This window comes from Manihot esculenta, chromosome 1, assembly GCF_001659605.2.
Source record: "Manihot esculenta cultivar AM560-2 chromosome 1, M.esculenta_v8, whole genome shotgun sequence".
Classification (NCBI taxonomy): Eukaryota; Viridiplantae; Streptophyta; class Magnoliopsida; order Malpighiales; family Euphorbiaceae; genus Manihot; species Manihot esculenta.
In genome coordinates, this window is record NC_035161.2 from 34,416,802 (window position 1) to 34,436,717 (window position 19,916).

General features: G+C 33.1%; 2 protein-coding genes across 15 annotated transcripts; both read right to left on the reverse strand.

The window, feature by feature from the left end:
• Positions 1–1,192: 1,192 nt before the first annotated feature.
• On the reverse strand, positions 1,193–8,924 carry LOC110611552 (N-acylphosphatidylethanolamine synthase). Of its 13 annotated transcripts, none has more exons than XR_006351724.1 (7): positions 8,601–8,924; positions 8,376–8,503; positions 6,872–6,957; positions 5,310–5,447; positions 2,474–2,902; positions 2,075–2,181; positions 1,193–1,503 (listed from the first exon to the last, which is right to left on the reverse strand). XR_006351724.1 is itself a non-coding variant. In XM_043959125.1 (7 exons), the coding sequence occupies exons 1-6, from the start codon at positions 8,795–8,797 to the stop codon at positions 2,121–2,123; spliced, it is 813 nt and encodes a 270-aa protein (XP_043815060.1). In that variant the 5' UTR covers positions 8,798–8,924; the 3' UTR covers positions 1,193–1,503; positions 2,075–2,120. The 13 variants fall into 13 exon arrangements, 7 of the variants coding, with proteins under 7 accessions (XP_043815060.1, XP_021607817.1, XP_021607908.1 ...); XR_006351723.1 differs by having other exon boundaries at positions 1,193–1,522; XM_043959125.1 differs by having other exon boundaries at positions 2,700–2,902.
• A 1,696-nt stretch (positions 8,925–10,620) lies between these two features.
• Positions 10,621–18,883, reverse strand: LOC110611905 (protein transport protein SEC23). 2 transcript variants are annotated; one of them, XM_021752584.2, is made up of 12 exons: positions 17,982–18,883; positions 17,704–17,877; positions 17,143–17,304; positions 16,202–16,344; positions 15,801–15,876; positions 15,536–15,711; positions 15,353–15,434; positions 13,294–13,371; positions 12,907–13,068; positions 12,548–12,811; positions 11,783–11,887; positions 10,621–10,897 (listed from the first exon to the last, which is right to left on the reverse strand). In XM_021752584.2, exons 1-12 carry the CDS (start codon positions 18,702–18,704, stop codon positions 10,757–10,759), a joined length of 2,286 nt encoding a protein of 761 aa, XP_021608276.1. In that variant the 5' UTR covers positions 18,705–18,883; the 3' UTR covers positions 10,621–10,756. The 2 variants fall into 2 exon arrangements, with proteins under 2 accessions (XP_021608276.1, XP_021608198.1); XM_021752506.2 differs by having other exon boundaries at positions 11,783–11,890.
• Positions 18,884–19,916: the final 1,033 nt, after the last annotated feature.

Sequence of the window (19,916 nt, forward strand, 5' to 3'; positions counted from 1 at the left end):
TTATTTTTAATAATAATAATAATAATAATAATAATTAAATTTAAAATATTTTTTAATTGAATGTGATACAATTTTAAATATTATTCGTATAAATAAAATTCAAATTGGAATACAAATATTCTACCATTTACATTCCAATACACATTTGCTCTGGTTAAAGAAGTGTCTTTAAATTTTAAATTTATATTGCACCATTTAGTTTTTCATTCTTATTATATATGTGCATTATGAATTTTATTGGATTTAGTATAATTCCCATCTATCTCTTAATTATCTTTGGTTTACTTTTCTTTTTAATAAATTAAGCTTATATTTTTAAAGTTTATGTTCTTAATTTGAGTTCACATAATTTCTTTCAACAAAATAGTTTGAAAAACGAAATTTTACGTTTGAAGAATTGAAAATAATAATTTATTTCAAAATATTTTTTATCAAAAAATTATCTAACATTCTCTACTTTATTGGTTGAAAAAACTTTATTATATTTTATTTTTTAAATTAATTATTAAATACTATACTTTTTTACTAATAGTATTAATGACGACTTTATTTCTTCAAATTGGGTAAAAGCAGTTATCACTCACAGCATTAAATAAAAAATCAACCGTAGATAGAAAGCAGCGAAATTTCGATAAATACAAAGCAGATTAGTAGTAATTTGAATAATTCCAGACCAAAAGACGCAAGAATTAGTCTCAGATCAGATCAGAGCCCAGTGGGATGATATGTGAGGGAATATCCTGGGCCCCACTCCCGTAATCTTTGTCCCTAGTACTTGGACAGTGTGAGTATGCTTTGCTTAGAAAGCAGCCCATATTTATACAATTATTATTTGTTTTACACGTTTGTGCTGCGTGACCATTCATAAAGGCTTGCTGGATCGCCGGCCCCGCCGATGCCGGCTTCTTTCCAAGAAAAAGTCTCTGATCAATCAATGAATAATAATTTCAAGATGGCTTTCACTGCTGCCCACCAAAGCAAACGTGTGATTTCATTTAAGCTTTTTCCCTTCTTTTCTTTTTTATTATTGGTTCAGATTAGACTTTAAAAATAATCCAAACTAAATTCTCAAAGAAATGGTTCAAAGCTTTTGTTCTTCATAAAAGGCAAAATCACTCACCATCCATTTTATTTCTATTTTATCCCTATCAATATCCTATATATATATATATATAAAAGAGCCATATCCAGAGACAACCAACATAAACTCCCAGTCTTAAGGAGCTGTAGCATTTAAGACAGACATGGTAAAGTTGGGCAATGCTACCAATGAATTTTAACTACTCAATGGAACCACTTTTAACTTTTTGACACCCATTGCAACTACCGCAAGACAATGAACATAAAACTATTTTGGTTACAAACCCTTTATCATTATTTCCTAACATAAACCACCAAGTTCCATCTTTATCATTGTCCTGAGCTACCATATCAAATCACATCTCTCTGTCATCCAAATCAAATGGGCTCGCAAAATCGAAAGACCGAAGTAGAAAGAATAGGCTACCACGACCATCAAATCCTGCAAACTTAGAATCAGCTTTTCAATATAAAAAGCACAGGTTATATTCTGCAGACTTTGACTACACAAGTGAGCACTTCACTCATTTCTTTTTCTTGCTCCAAATGGCATGCAGTTTCTGGCATGATATTTTAAATACAATGCAGATTCCAATCAAATTTCAGAGAACTTATTAGATCATTTGATAAGCCACAGGTCTGCTTGAGATACAACACATACATGAAGAAAGCATAAAGAATGTGCAAATTTAAGAGTAAACAATAATATAATGGAGCTAACAACATTGAAAACAATCCTCTTGTTGTCCCAAGACAATAGGAATAACCATGACCAGAACTTAAATAAATTATAGAAGTCCTGTGAGAAAACCAAGAAAATTACTTCTTTGCGGGCAACTCATAAGTCATAACTTGCCAAAAGACTGATGTGAAACATCTTAACATAACCAATTAATGGGCAGACTTTGTTCCTGGAAATACACATATTTTCAAAAAGAGAATACAATACGAAGACCCGGCCAAGAACAAATAAAATGCAGATGGGAAGAAATACCTGATTGTAGCTTCCATCCATGAGGACCTTCTGACTATTGCCACAATCAGAGGACTCGTCCCTTTAAAGTTCCAAAACAATGTGTCGTATCATATTGACTCGTTGACCTGAAATCCCAAGAGGATTATCTTGGAATTTTATTTATTGGTGTAGCTTGAGTATATATAGCAGACCTTACATAAGCAATCATGCATTTACAGTGTAAAGTTCAAATTGCCAATAAGATTTAAGGACTTAAAGTGACTCTCTGTACTTTGTAGTTATCACTGACATTATCAAATCTATGCTCATGGTGTTTATTGACTTTGGCCACATTTACCAATAAAGTACTCAATGAAAGGAGGTCTAAATAAATTAATCAAATTCAATAAGAGATCGAAATATCATAACCAACCAAACCTCTCCAGAACATCAGCAAAATTGTCTTTATCAGTTCTGGAATTTATCTAAATTGCGAATGTATTTTCTCCACTGCTTCACGGGCTTGATAGGAAAGGACATGCCAAATTCTCTAATTTTCAAGAGGCAAGGAATTCAGCCTCTTTACTTCACAGAACTTTTACCCAAACATCTTAAATTTTCCAAGACAATTTGAATTTGCTCTGAAATAGCCACGTAAAGACACCTCTGTGCTGCTTCATCCAGTCCATAACGGGAAATGCTGGGCCATCCTTTGCCAGGAAAATGCAAATTACGAGACATGGAGATTGCCATTTGCCTCATTGTCGGAAGGTCGAATTCTATTGGCTCACCAACAACTATGTTAATTCTTTTGTTACATAGTGGAAAAAGAGGCCTTTTACCAAACCAATAATTCTCAGGCATCACCTGTGATTATAAATCATGTTGTAAAATGAGATAACATATACAATGAAAACTGGCCAGTGAGGATAAAAATAAAATCACCCATATGATTCAACATATCAGCAACTTAAATATAATAATAGCATATCTTTAATTTCACTTAAACATGAATAATAGGTTTAGGCATATCTCAAATATGGAAGAACTACGATATTGTAGGTATGCATGGTTGAGCATCTAGATTCTAGAGCTTTCATTTTACATACCTCCAAAAATCATAGTAGCCAAAATAATATCTTCATCTAAACAAAGTGTTTGGCATGCTTAAAGTGCTAATGAGATAGGATTTTTCCAGATCTAGCTAGCACTAGCAAGAGCCTCAAGGAGAATCTTGGAATCATGTTACAATTGCCTATGGCCATAGAGATTACAAAAGGGGGTGCAAAGGTTTTTGAATCTAGGCACTGGCACGAATTTGAGAGAAAAGTTAACGTTTAAGAAAAGTTAATTTTCAAATCAACAAGTTAAATACAAATCTAACAATCAAAGACAGACAAGGAACACTGAACATCAGTGTGATAATTATATTGTTGATGTCAGAAACTTTTTGGACTTTCAAATTATTTTTTCAATCATTTGAATGGAGAAATTTGTTTCAATTATATGCATTTGGCTAGATTTACTTGCCAAAATAATGAAAATGAACTACTTTACACAATAAACAATACCATCCTACCCCTTTTCAGTTCTCTTAATCAAGGTTTTAAATAATGCACTCAGTTCTTTTAGCCATGGATTCTGTGAACTATATTAAATAATTAGCAAAATTTAAAATAAACAATAAATCAAGAATTGAACTAAATATGCAAGATATCAAGTCAATACACACCTTAAAAAATTATTTAAATTATATATAATTTTAAATAGTCTAATAAAAAATTATTTAACAAACGTGATGTAAAGAAACTATGTAAATCCCATTTATGCATTATTTACAATTAATAATATATTTTCAAACTTCAAATAATGAAGATTAATATAATTTATTTGTATAATTTATAAAATAGTTATAAATCCAAAAATGAAATGTATTTATAAAATATTCTAATTATTTGCATACAGTTTATTTCTATCAACAAAATGGAAAAAACAATAAAGATTATAAAACTTAAATAAAACTTTAAATTAATCTAAATTGGACAAGGGCCATAAAATATACAATAGTATGAAATGAATATCTAGTAACCATTATTATTAATTTTCCTTAAAATTGGCTTCCAAAATCATTTATACCAAACAAGCTCTTAGGATGCAAAAATGCATGTATTTTTTTTTTATTTTAATTTAAAGTTTACACTTGCTGGATTGTTGAACAAACATAAATATTGGGTTTCTCTCCTTAAATAGAATTCAACATTCCAAGAAACATTAACAATACCAATGATGCTACTGTAGCAGGGGTAGATCTCATTGATTTATTTTCCTAACTAATTTTTTTATTGAAGTATACTTATCATGTTAAGCTTGGCTTCCTTTCAACCACTGATGCTAATGATTTGACTAGCTTATTTTCTTTTGTTAACAGTTAATCATCACCAAGTACTCATCTGACCTCAGTTACAGATCATAAACCATGAAATTGTCTTCTTTACTGTCTTGCATGAACAAGTTGCACATCCCATTCCAAATTGATTAAAAGTTGAGCTTGGTGATAACAGGCTAAAGAATGTGAAAGTATGAGATGCTAAATCAATGAGAATTGAGAAAACAAGGATCAAAATAATTTATTACTCAATTTTATTTGCTTAAACAGAATGGACTGGACTAGTGCTGTGACAAAACCCTATGTTAATATCTAGTCTCTATAATCCAAGCCAAACACTTCTCTATCATCTTATCAGCTATTTTTCTTTGCTCATGGCTTAAGAATAGATACATAAATTTTATGTTGAACATGTTTTCGGTTTTCCTCTCAAACAGTGTTTACAAGTCACAGAGATGAAAGAATTAAATGCACTCCAGTAACTATAAAAACCATATTAAGAAAACTGAAAACAAGGTCAACCACAAGGTCCGCAACACAAACATTCAAAACATTAGCTCAATCAGGAGTACTTTTGGTCCCAACTCATAAGTACTATATTGAGTAACCCATTCAGGGTTCACTCACCGCATCATTGTTCAACCTCTGGGTCAAACAATAAGACAAATCTCCAGGCGAGCACTTAGGAGCAATGCCTGAATAATCTATGCATGGAAAATAATGGTAATGGTTAATGAAGTACAGACTAGCTCAACCAAGACAGCAAATGAGCTTTTACAGTGAAATCGGTGCATTCATGACTTGCAAACAAAACTATATAGTTTCACAAAATGCAAAAGGAGAGGAAATCTTAATATCCCATAAATTTAGATAGAAAGATAAAGTTACCTTCTCAAGACCTTGATGAACAATGGGCAAGACTATTGGAGTTATAGGGGAACGGACAATGAGACTCGCAGTTCCCCATTTTAATCGTCTTATTGGTGCATCCTCTTGCAAAACTTTTCCTTCTGGAAATGTATGAAGCTGCCCATTAGGGATATAAAAAGACACCATCAGAACAAGAAGTAAAATGTGATTTATCTTTTTGAAGAGGAAGAAATTAAATGAAGAATCAGATGGTCATAGAATTGACTCATGGAACAAAGGGTAACCACTCACAAAAATTAACTACATAATGCATGCATTGATAATAATTTGTGAGAAAGCACAAACACATCTATCGGAACTGGTGAATCTCAAACATTTTCCAAGTAATTAAATAGCCACTAGTATACTCAGGTTCAAGCTGGCCAAGCACTCATTGAAATTGTGCTGACAATTGCTAAAAGGGATTGTAATCTCAAAAGAAGGCAATCATATCATGAGACAAATTCTTCAGAGTTTTATTAACAAAACAAGGACACTGACTAAGCAAAAATTATTGTTCCTTGTATCTCTTGTACAACAGTAAGAGTACTATATGGTCTAAAATCTGATAGAATTAGGACTTAGGAGCAAGCATGTCTAATGTAGTAGTTCCTATAAGTATGTCAGCATTATCTCTAGGTCACTTACAAAAAGTCCAGAACCTTTCTGATTCTATTTATTCAAAAAATGCAGCAGCTGGTCATCAAACTACTTTGGAATATTCACTCGTACAGATTTCAGAAAAGTGGCTCTTAAACACTGATATCAGCAAGAGAGAGAGGGAGGTGCATAGAAAAAGTCCAATCAATTCCCAAACAACATTTAACAAAAGTTCACTTATTTATAGAACGAAACATTCTCTAACAAAATTCCATTGAGCCATAAGCCCATAACTCATTATTAAAAAATAAAAGAGAAGGCAGATTGAAATTAATTAAGGAAAGGCAACGAAAACAAGGCTATGGAATCAAGTGAACTCATACACTCCCTTCTAAACAGATGAACCTAAGTTGTATGTATTTGCCTAATAAGACTAACCTATGTCCCATGTCCTATTCCCTAAATATGGAACCCTTTTGATCTTTTACTTTCTCCTAAATAAATATTCAGGAAAAAACTTCAGCTATTCTTTTGTGACCATAGATTTCAAGAAAATGGTTAAGAGATGATAGATTGGAAATGCTGAGAAAATTATTTAAAGTAGAACACCAACATGAGAAGTGGGTGGGAGGGCAGCTAAGAAATATATTCCTAAAACCAAGATACCATAATGTAAGTCACTAATCTAAAAATGAGAAAAAGTAAACTTAAAAAGTTTGAGGTTTCCTCAACAGCAACCAGCTCCTAGACCATTGGATGCATCACTGATAAGTTATCACTAATATTAGGCCCAAGAAGTTCATTAAGGAAACAGAAAAAAAAATGCACAAATTAAAGCAATGCAAATCATTGATCATTTTGACTATGTTCAGAAGAAACTTCATATAAAAGGAGGCTTCTTCAATCATTGAAGAAAATGGTACAATACTCGGAACTAATACCCATGCTCCATTGCTCAAGCATTCAAGAGCTTCGTTCATGTGTTCTTGGTAAATTCCAGCACCCCTAGTAATAGGTATACATTTCCCTGCACAATTTCCAATTTCAGAAACAAAGGTCAAAGTTAATATTATTGATTATGTTTCAAACAAAAGCTAGATAATCATCATTATGATAGCTAGGAATTCCAAGTGAGCGCTACTTAATAGAAGGGGAACAACATCCACGCCAGTTGACATAATTTCCATACATCAAACAAGAAGATCAACCAAAATCACTACTACTATTTATCCTTTGGCAAACGAGTGATTGTGAAACTTTATTTCATTTCGCCCATAAAAGATCAAAGAGATACATCAAGCATAAGTAACATATTCAAGATAAAACAAAAAGAAAAAAGGAGAAAGAAGTTAAGCTTTTTTTTTTTCTAATGCATCATTCAAAACATTGCAATTTAGAGAAAGAACCTAGCATAACCAACATGCCATAAGAAAATGTTTTACAACCCTTTGTCTGGATCTAGATGAATGATGATTAACCTGGAAATCAGATCTAAAGCAGTTTGCAGGTTGAGTTCTTTAGGTTTTCTACCTTTTGCAACCTGCCCAAATGGAACCACCTCATCTGAATACTGTTTTCCCAGCTTGCTGGTTTAGCCCCAAGCTCTCATCAAGAGGGTCCTAAAACGCTTCACAATGGTTTGAAACCTCAAATTTTCTCTACATAGCAAATTTGGCAGAATTACAGCTAAACCAAATAGAATTACGATCTTCATATCAGCCTCTTCTAAAGAAACAACAAACTTGAGTCCATCCTGATATCTATTGTAGTATTTACCATATATTTATTGGCCATTTATAAAGCCTATAGTCCAGTTACAACCGGGTTATCCTCATCAACACACCACTGTTACCCTAATCTGATTGTTTTGAAATTCTATCGTTTTATCTGATTCCCAAGTGTCCATGTTCTTGATCCTTTTACAAAGTTAATATGGGAATGTAGCTCCATCAATATGATCTGAATTTGAGAAAAGAGCGTCTTTTAGAGACCAACTCCACCGTAGACAACGCCAATACTCATTCAAATCCCAACCGCAACTATTGCTAAATTCCTAAACGAATCTTTGCATGCTTCTGGTGGAGTTTTATGGGAAAACAATATATTGATCAGTCCAATTTAGCAACTGGCTAGGTAAAAAGAAAAAAAAAAGGGAGTTCCACAAGTGAAATGAAAATGACAGAAGAATAACCATATGCGTAATCCTCTTCCTAAATTTCTAGAGCTATAAAAGCCATCAAAATTGTCAATCTAACAGAAGATTGTAGTTCAAGTGATTTTCAAGAAATATGAGCAATAGCCAGCTTGAATTAGTAGCCTAAGCATTCCGAATTATGGGGTGACCTTCAGCTGATTTTTTCATGCTTATACCAGATAAAAAGAAGTAATCTGAACCCTTAAAAAATTAAAATGAAAAGAGGCTAATAGAACATTTGAAGAAAATACCAAGGCGGAAGAAATAAGACAGCAGGGGATTTTTGAAACAAATGTCTTCTGCAGCCAGTACCCATCGAGCCAAATTTGTATCAAATGATGGAAAACCAGGGAATCCCCACATGACAGGATCATCCAAGCTATGAAAAAGAAAGAAAAATAAAATTAAAAAACAGAAGAACAGCTATAAAGAAAGAAAGAAGAAAGAAAATGGAATGTTATGCTATGACATGTTACGTGGACTTGTGATTGCTAACAGTGATGAGGGGTACCCCAGAGGGTCGAGATCGAACAAGGTGAATAAGCGTATCCGCATTATGAACAGAGGTGGTGTTGAGAAGATTGGCCACTGCCTTAGCGAATCCCCCTACAGCCATGAACACCATCTTCCTTGGAATCCCTCCCATGAGCTTCCGTCTTCCTGTCCATTCCATTTCTCGCCCCACTTATTCACAATCCCGGCCCTGGGTCCTAAATAAAACAGACATCATGCTTGACTTCTGAGTTCAGAGTTTTTCTTTTTCCTTCCAATTATTATTTTCCCTTTTGGAGGGTGAATTTCATTAGATGATTAAAAGAGCAGATAATAGCTACAAATCCATCGTAATAACCCTACCTAGGCCTAAGGATTACAGCCAGCCCAAAACAATATAGAGGCAAGGCTTGGACCCGAGAACAATAACCCAGGAAATTTAAGGTTATGGAGCCCTCAGGCCAGGCCCCAAGCACCGCATTCATCGCCTGGCCAATTCATGGGCTTAGAGCAAGAAACGACAATCTGAAACATTAGAGACCGCGAGTACTTCCATCAAACGCCATACAAAGCAGATGAGAGCAATTTGCAGTCCAAAAGAATCACACTCATACATCGTCTTCCAGGGTTACAATTGATTGAAAACTGTTGCCTTGTGGCATCTCTAGTCTTGAGAGTCCGTCCTCATTGGTTTGATTGACTCAAAGACCCCATAATTACTTATGTCTACTAAAATAGAGCCCTTCCAAAAGCAGCCATCGACATTAACATTGAAAAACTATAGTATGTAGGTCAAGAGGATCTTTTAAAAAAGAAAAAGAAAAGCAAAATCTGCAAACTTATGAACTCAAAATAAACAATAAATTAATAATTTCTTAAGAACTTAATTTATTTTTTTAAAAACCAAGTCTGAAATCATGAATAGCAAATTAGTAATAATTATTATCCATATAAGCAGTTGCAAATTTTCTAGAAAAAAGAAATTATTAACTAATATTGTTTATGAAATGCAATATTAATTATCATTTTATAGAATATATCTTGTATAATTTGCGTAATAAATTAGAGAGTTAATAATACATAATTTCTTACTTTGATATTAGGTTTAGGAATTAGGAGTGTAAGGAATTAAGTGCGTAAGGATGTTGGATGAGGCTTTTTGTAAGTTAAAATAAAGTAATGTAAGCTTTTTAATCACCATAAAATTTAGGAGGAAGCTATAATAAGTGAAGATTTAATAACTTAGAGAAGGTATGAAATAGCGGGCGTGAGAAAAATTGAGGTGGACGAAAATGATAGTCTGCAGAAGAACAAAGAGAAGAATAATAGAGTTTATGATGAATTTAAAGAAATATAATGAAGATAAATCATATAATATAAACAATATTATTTGTTTATCAATCCAGTAGATTGGAAAATAAACAAACATCTTGGAGGTTCCTTGTTCTCAAACATATCAACCTTGCATTCAAAAACCTACTCCAAATGTTAATGCCTTAGTCGAAGCAAATTTAAACTTTGAGCATACTAAATTTTATTCTGATTCAGTATGCAATAAAACCAAATTGAATTCCCTCACCTGAAATGATAGAGACGATTCGATGATAAATCGAAATCAACTCAACTAAATTCTCTTCATTTTTTAATATATATATATATGCCAATCGAGCCTCGCCTGGAATAAAAACCCTCACTCCAAACATTCATGAGCTGGCCGCTTCATAATATCCCCAGCCAATTCAAAAAAAAATCATGTGAACATTGTCAAAAGAGATAAAAAATAAATAAATAAATAAATAAAAATAAAAAAAACCGCGAAAGAAATTGAATTTTCATCCTCTGGCCTTTTCATTTATGTCACAATACATTACATGATCAAATAATTGAATCATTCAAAATTTACAACTCCGATTATTGCCAGTAAATGTCCTAATAGAATCATCTCAAAAACCTGCTAAGAAAGCCTATAAGCACTAATCCATAATAAGCGTTTTTCACGCAAAGTAAATTATAAGCACTACACGATTTTATTTCATTTTTTTCAACAATTATTCCAAATCACAAGAAAGCCTAAAATAAATTGTATAATTTCTGTACAAAAAATGTCAAAATTAAGTTTACAAAATTGCAATGCATGTTTTTATTGAACTGCTAGTCTCTGGAGATGATCTAAGAAGACCTCAAAGCTTACATCATCTGTAAACAAGACATCTCCGCCCGGAAGAGGGGAATCAGTATTGTATGTAGCAGAAGGGTTCAACTTTGCTAGAAGAAAACGGGCCTGCATTAACAGTATTAAGTTAGTTGGCACTACCCAGCGACACATTGAGGCAAGTGACAATGCATTCCAACAGGAATATGCCTCGGCAAATCATATGGGTTAGAAGGGGGGAAAAGTAATTAATTCATCCAAACACAACGAGTCGTTGAGAACTAATATAAGTGAAATTTAACATTGTTAATGATCCAAAAAGATACCGCTACCATAAACAAAAGGACACGGAATTGGATATATCTGCAATCTTGATGTATATCAAGTAATGTTTTGAAAAAATCAAAATTTTGATTTTGCAAGCTGAGTTTATGAAAACCCCCTAATGAAGTTAGAGAAGTAAGTTTGGCAATCTTGGTCAGTTGCTATGTACTAAATAATGTAAATTATTATGCATGGCTAAACTTCCATTTAGAGATGGCAATTTGATCCTGCCTCAATAAGGATGAAAATTTTCTGCTAAGCCTAAGGTAACAGGACTGGAGTGGCTTGCTGGCTTTAATTCATCCATCTCCAACTCAAAAAAATTACAGATTTTAGAATAACTACATAAAATTTCATCCATATTGAACACAATCTATTACTTAATATTATTGTTTTCTCGACTATACATTATTAACCAGCAAATTTTAACGTACATACATATAAATTAATTTTTGATATAGTAAAATTTGGTAAATTACACAAACACAAAACTTAACATAGTTTATTAAATTAATATATGATTTATTAGTGTCCTGCCTATTTCCAGTAACAAGTGGGACATCCTTAGGTGAATGTCAGGTCATTCTTACATCCAGTAGTAAGAAAAAAGAAGTGTGCAAACTATGCTACAACAGTTGTATGTTCATGTATTGTTTAACCAAAAAACAGGCAAGTGTGATAGTAAATAACCTGTGAACCATGTTGATCACAAATGACTAAACGAGGAACCGGAAACCTTTCCTTGATTATCACATCTGCATCATCACGAGGTGCTTGCAACAACTGGGCAAATGCCTGCTAGAGCAAAAGCAAAAGCACATTAGACCTGAGGATTAAGGCGACAAATTATGTCAGTTTCACTGATGAAGGCATTGTACTGCAAAAAGGAAGATAATGGACCCAAAATCCAACTCTATAGACTTTATGGGCATTAATAATCAGTACGCACATGCAGGTTAGAGGTGATTTTATTATGCATTGACATGTATGGCTGTCTCATATTAGGGGACAATGCCTTCTAACATTAAATCTAAAAGATATAAATTTTTAATATAAATGAGGAATTGATCTAAAATAGAGATGACTAATGATTATAGCTGACCCCAACTAGTTGTTGACTCTAGTATAATCTTCCAATTACAATTAGAAAAGCAAGCAAACTCATATGAGATGAACAGGAGAAAAATGTGAAACACTTGTATTATAATATACAAATAAAAAAGTGGGAGAGAGAAAAAGATGTAGGATCATTTGTCTGCTTGGCTAGTCAAACATGGGCTACCTATTTATTTGTCCCATGGCAATAAAAAAGCAAAAGAGAGAATAGCATGTGATGCTCATGAGAGGCTATGATTGCACAGTTAAAAATGAACACTGTTATATCAGACCTAAAACAAAGAGAAAGGTGTTTTTCTCTCTCCTTTCCCTCTCTTTGTTCAGAAATTAACAAATTACCTGATGTTCTGGTTGATTGTGGTAGCCAGCTTTTCTCCATTGCGCAATAGTTGCACCATGAAAAATAACAACAGTAAAATAAGAGTCCAAAAGCAGTATCCTATCAGCTGCAATGGCAGCCACATCAAGGAGAGCTGGTTCTGGCCCTGAATGAAATGAGTAAGATATCAGTGAAGGTTGTATCATTACAACAGAATTGGCTACATTTTCCCTGTTCAGTATGATCCTGAAGTACGCTGTCTCATCTGGGCTGTTGTTGAAGACCTGTATTAATTTTATTACAATCAGAACACAAGGGGATTTCAATTGGACTACAAAAAAATTGATACCGACGCCCTTAACAGATAATATTAATATACCTGAACGAATTGCGAACGCCGTAAATTAAACATGAACTGAGGGAATATTGAAAACCGAGGAGACAAGCTGAAAGAAGATGGGTTGTCCTTCTGGTAATCTCCAAACCGTGAACACATATGTATCAAAGATTTATCAAGCCATCTTATTGGGTCAAACTCAGCCTGCATGACAAGTAGCATCTTGCATAATTTACAAGGACCCCTTCCATGCATCATCAATCTAAATTTGTCCATGTAACTTTGTTCAGTTATAATTGTGTGCTTACGCATGCATACATGTGTGAGAGACAGAGAGAGAAGTTGACAAGTCTATCCAAAATATTTCAGCCATCAATAAAAATGTTAAAGCATTGAACAATTAAAAAACCACAAAAGATCGCTAGTTACCTCAATTTCCATTTTGAAAGAGACTAGGCGTGCCATGGCTACAGCAGCTGCTTCTTGGTCAAAACCAGCAATTAAATCCTAAAGCATTTTAAAATAGATTCAAAAGCATGAAGACAATGTGTGGACAGTAAAAATAAATAAATAAATACAAACAAGATTTCATACCATTTTGCATAATCTAACTTATCCCCCAGTTTACTAGGATTTAGCAGCCCAAATAAGCATGTGTGGATGCTATCTATTATTTATTATTTTATCTCCACAAATGAGAGTACATGACTATGGAAACTGAAGTTACCATACACAACATTGACATGCATAACTGGGTGCAGACTTTATTTATTTTCTTAAGCTATCAAAAGAAATATTTAAAAATTCAAGTTTAGGAAACTTATAAATGATTATTTGTAATTTTTATTTTCAACAATGCCATTTTGTTTTGCAAATGATAAAAAAAGAACTATTATTTAAAATCAGTTCAAAATAGTTGGACTTAAATTTAAATTAATGCAAGTGAATATAGCCTAAATAGGAAACAAAAAAAAAAGAATTTGGAGTCCAAATAAACGAAATGATAATTGATTTAACAGAAGCAGTTATACATTGAATTTATACCGGCGTGGACCGAGGTTGAATTAGAAAAGCAACCTTTCAGATGTTATTGAAACAGGCAGTTGGAAAAAATAGTTTTGTTGCCTTAAAGTTCTTCCAACTAACATATGTCCTTTAAATTTTTTTTTTAATGTCTCTTAACAAACTTCTTCTAATGCTTTTCTCAATAATAGCATCAATAATGTTAAACAGACCCTTGAAGATGACACCAATAAAGTCAGCAACTAATAATTGTTGTTAGGGCTGTGAAAGCTTCCTGGGGGTTCAAAACCCACGAGGAACTGTACTATACCATACTGACACTGAACAAGAACCGTTTCTGCAAAAACCGGATTGACTCATATACTGCTTTGGTTCGTTTCAGGTTATTCATCATGAATTGAACTGGAACCATCACGAACCACACCTAATCAAAGAACCTGATTTTATACATATGATTTTAGATATATTTTCTAATTTTTAATAGAATTTCATCTATATTTATATGCATTTAAAATTGCACAAAAATATATAATCTAATTTATCATTAATTATAGTTGTATACAGATTTAAAATTCTCTTTTATTTTTCACACTTTTGAAAATAATTTCAGCCATAAATGCATTAAATTATATAATATTCCTTAATTATATGATTGAATCATGCATACAATTGTATTATATCTTTTAGATGTTAATTATATATGTATATTATAATTAGAAACTACATAAATAAGAAATATAGAGAAGATAATATAAAGTTCTTACTAAGAATTATATATAATCTATTTTTTATACTAATATGACGCAACACCAGAATAAACGATTGAGAAATCTTTAAAGCAAGAGAACTAAATTCTCTGTGATTATGATTTGCATCACAATATTACTATTATTTTAATGTTAGTACTCTTATTTGTATTATTGCTTTCATGTTAAAAATTTAAAATTGTTTATTATTTTAAAATTAACATAAGAATGTTGTAATTTTATGTGTAAAACTAAGATATCAACTGAAATTAAAATCAAAATAGAACCGAAACCAGAATCAGACCTGTTCGGAAATTACTTAGAACTAAATTGGAATTGAAACCGAAGTTTGGTTTCAAAATTGGTTCCTAAAATCAAAGAACAAAATGATTGGTTCAGTTTCTAATTCTTAGTTAGAAGCATGACGAAACTGGAACCAAATACCCCAAAATTATTTTATTAAACAATTAACATTCACATGTTACCATCCACATCCACTAGCCACAATTATCAACTAACGATTATTATTTTTTATTGAACTAAGTCATGCCTAAAGTTCCTCCTGCCTTCTTTCCTCTTGATACTGTTTCTCCTCAGATCATCAAACAGAATGTTTCACATCTATGTAAAGTACAGCACCTTTTTAAATGCTTTTGAAACCCCAAGTGACCTCTTGGTAAATAGCAATGCAACACATACAAGAGGAAGGGTGAGCTTGCCTGAATGCTTCCAGATCCAGCAACCCATCTTCTAGAAAGGGTTGTAACACGGAGTCTCATTTGACCGCTGCTGTGCTGATAACTGAAACAAAAAGTCGATTATAAGCCAAATGTTTTCCCAACTCCATCAAAATGAAAAAAAGGAAAGAACTACATGAAAAAGTATAAGATTGGAGTTCATACTAGGTCAAAAATTGGAAGTAATACTGATTGCTTGTGGGTTGAACAGAAGAATCTGGACTGTCCTTCTTCACAATTTCAAATATTATACATAAAGTTGTAGCTTTGTCTAGTCCACACATCTTCCAAGCACTGGTATTCCCCTGACCGATGACATTATCAGAGCACAAAGGACCTTTCTGCATAAAGTCATTGACAAGTAAATGATGAAATAAAGTAATGAACGAAAAGAGAGGAGGAAAGAGGATTCAAAACCCAATAGATATACCTTTTCAAGTGACGCACAAGGGCCAATTATACCTTGAACTTTGATATCCTTTGAGCAGTTTATCTCAAATATACCACTATATGCACAGTAGGGGAGAAATATTAACATTCTAACATGGCAATCAAGCGCAACAACAAATATATATTTAAAAGAATGCATGAGGAAAGTGTTAGCTATAATAATAAATTTCAGAAGAAGATAGCACAAAAATTAATCATAGAAATGCCAAAAGTACCAGACAAGATAGTTGACAGAGCATAATAAAAAAACAGTTGAATGAAAAATCTCCAGTGGTGATACACCACAAATCAAAGAAAGCTTTAAGTAAAACTGAAATTTTGATGCATGATGAGAGAGTTAAGAGCATTTAAGATTAAGCAAAATATAGAAAGAACTCTTACTTTGATGATAGTCCAAGGTCATAGTCACCCGATTGGAAAACATGTTTAAGTGAGTCCTTAAATACTGAATGGCCAAAACTTTCTGCAAGCACAACAAGCCCACCAGTTTTTTCAACTGCAACTTTAAGTTCAGCAACCCCCACCTAGGAAGAAGTAGAGACAAGCAAAAGAGAATTGATTTTCAAGTAATATTTCCTGTATGAAGATGGAGCTAAAAGCCTTAATACTTCAAATTAAAAGCAGCATATTGATTGTGAAACCTAACGAAGGTCTTGGACCAATGTATTAAACATGACTGGACAAAAAAACAATTTAACCCTATCCAATTAGCGCCCAGTGCACCAATTGAAAAGGAAAAAAAGAGAGTCTCCAGTTCTTCCTCCCCCATCCTCCACCTGTACAACTGGCTAGTCCTGTGGAACTGTAACCTATCTATCTGCAATATATAAAAACCTATGGTTGGGGGGGGGGGGGTTAAATTTTTGAATGGACAAAAAACTACTAGGTAATATCATGTATTATTAAACTAGCCTAAAAATTATAATATTAATTAATTAATTAATTAATTGATAACAGGAACTCAGTTCCCCAATCTCTAATTATAATGGGAACTTTAGATAGAGATTTACCTATCGTATTGGTTGCCTTAATTGGCCTCACAGTAAACCACATACACTATAATTGCTGTTCCAATCACAAGCTACAACGAGAAATTTAACTAAACAGGAACCAGAGAGTTTATTTACAAAGGCACTCAACAGATATAATTACTTTCAGATGGTTATTTTATTTGCTTATAGCTTGAAAAAAAAAAACAAAAAATTATTATTTATAAATTTTCTAAACTATTAAATGAAACTCTTAGGTTAACTCATCATTCACAATCAGATGCCAGATTTTCTGTAGTAAGCATATATCCTTGATTTACAAGTAGAATTTACCTGGTCAAGGGCACATGCAAAAAGATCAAGTACATGGCCTTGATGCACAAGCTGCTTTGCAAGTCCTTCATAGAATTTCACAGCTTTATGATAATAGGGAGCAGTATCTTTATCCAGGTCCTTATGAGAACGAATTGGTTCAGAGAGATTCTTTGACACGATCTAGAAAATATGCAGAAATAATTCAGTTCCCACCATTATAAATCAATAAGAAAAGACAAACAAGAGAAGGGGGGAAAGTAAAGGAAAAAAAAAAAAAAGACAATCTCCCTCTTTCAACAGGAAATTCAGTTCGGAGTTCAATGCCAGTTGAAGTGCCTAGAAGTATAAGGAAAGAGAAGTAAAGTGCAAAGAGTTTCTCATGTTCAGAAGTAAACCATCAAGCGAAAACAATTAATTTATACTATGACATAGCCAAGCAAAGCATCACGACGCTCAAGTTTGGACACAGTGACAGTATCAAGCCTCCAGATCATCAGTCACAAGCTCCATAAAAGAATATAATCAATGTGCAATGCATAGGATAATCTGTTGCCGAGTAGAGAAAAGCAAAGCACTTACAGCACCAGGTCCTTCTGTGGATGGACCACCAATGAAAGCCATAATTCGAGCTCCAGACCCAGGAACACAGGCCCCTAACAAGCTGGCAGCTACACTGAGAGCAGTACTGGTACACCTGGTAGCCCGTTGATCGGATGGAACTGTCCAAGGATCTTTCTGCAGCTCTTCCAATACCTTAAATTCATTTTTTTTTCAAAAAGTTAAATTAAAGAACAAGTATAGAAGACGAGAAATTGAGATTTTGATTTCCCAAATGAGAGAGGCATATGCAAACTTACCGAATTGATAGTAAATTCACACTCAGAAGCAGGCAAGAGGAAGCGGGAAATACTTTCGGAAGAAAGACCATCCCTGGCGCCTGCAATAACGCCAGTTGGGGGTTTGGGCTTCTTGAGAAAAAAACCCATCTGGTCGAGAAGCTGGTCCTTAGACACGTCCTTGGCGCCCTTGAAGACGTAGGTTTTGGGGGTCTGGCCGAAGCCTAGCTCGTGAACGTGGACTAAGGTCCCAAAAGTGATGAGGCCAACAAGGGAATTGTCCGGGAGAAGGCCAATGGCCTGGGACAAGGCAGACTTGAGGAAGGCCATCTCTTCCTCGATGATGCAAGTGTCCACCACGAACATGAAAACCGAGGAGGACGAGCTCTTGTCTCCGGAAGACTCATACTCGATGGTGGTGTACTGCGGGAAGAGCTCGGCAGGGAGGTTGTCGTCGCTAATGGAGGCGTAGTGAGGCGGGAAGTGGTTGCGTTGGAAGCAGAAGGGGCAGATCCAGATCTTGGCGGCAAAATCGACGATGGAAAAAGGGTTAAGCACGGAGCGGCAAGTGCGGCAACGGAGGGGAGCGTAGGGGAGGACGGGAGTGTTGGGGAAGGGCTTGATCGGAGTGTAAATGGCAGAGACAGGGACTACACAGTTGCTGGCCTCTTGCTTGGTACCTGGGAGCACATTCCATGACATTCTCACTCCGTCCTGCGCTTCGAGGTCCAGGAATTCCGTCATTTTTTCGAATTCGACTGAATTGAATATGAAGTTCAACTGAATTCAAAATGAAAATCAAAGTGATACATAAGAGAGGGCGCCAGTGAAATTAACAACGGGTGAATTTGTCAACTACTCCATTCCCTTGCTGCCGGACTTGGCAGTCTCTGGTTCCCGTCTCTGATTTTTATGTTTTTCTTGTTTCCCTATTTTCGATTATATATAATTCCCTTTTAAAATTGGAAAAAAAAAAACATTAAAAAAAAATTGTGAAATTGGGTAGGCCGTAAATGGAAAAAATATTTGTTTTCTAAATAAAATAAGCATCTTAATTTTTAAGCTTATTTAATAAATTAATTAGATTTAAAATTCTTTATATCAATTTATTAAAATTTAATAAAACAACTTAATGTTTTTTTATTGGTTGAGTGAATTAATAAATGAGAATTGACATATGAAAATAAAATTATGAACTAATTCGTTTAATTAAAATTAATTAATTTGTGAACTTATTATTTTAAATCTAATTAAAACTTTGTAGTTTTAAAATGTTGAATATATTAACAGTTTAAATAGTAATTAATTAGATATTAATTATTAATAATTAATTATTTATATAATAATTTAGAGTAAAAATATTTAATATAAAATAATTGTTAAATATACCGTGACAATAAAAAATATAAATTAATATTATTAAAACATTTAACATAAATTGCAAACTATTACAAATCATCACAAGTAAAGCTCTAACATGCTTACAGAAAGCCCAAGGAATGGAAGCGAGAAAGACTGGAAATACAGATAAGATCTCAACCTAACCTATCCAACGAGTTGACGGAACAGTAAACCCCAAAATCCAGCATAACAATTAGGGCTGCAACAAGTATAATATTTTTGGTACAAATTCGACCCATTTTTTAATAAAATAAAATTGAGATAAATTTAAATTTTAAAATTAATACACATAACGAATTTAGATTAAATTTTATATATACTTATTACTTAATGTATTTATATAAATAATTAATTTAATAAAAATATTTATTTTATAATCATATTTATTAATTTTAATATATTGTCATATAATAATTAAAATTTTATATTTTTTAAGTGAAAATTATTAATAAAAATATATTTATATAAATTATTAATTAAAATGTATAAAATTAGATGAATACGGATATTGTTATTCGATGTAGTTAGGAATTTCAGTAATTTAAAATAAATTTT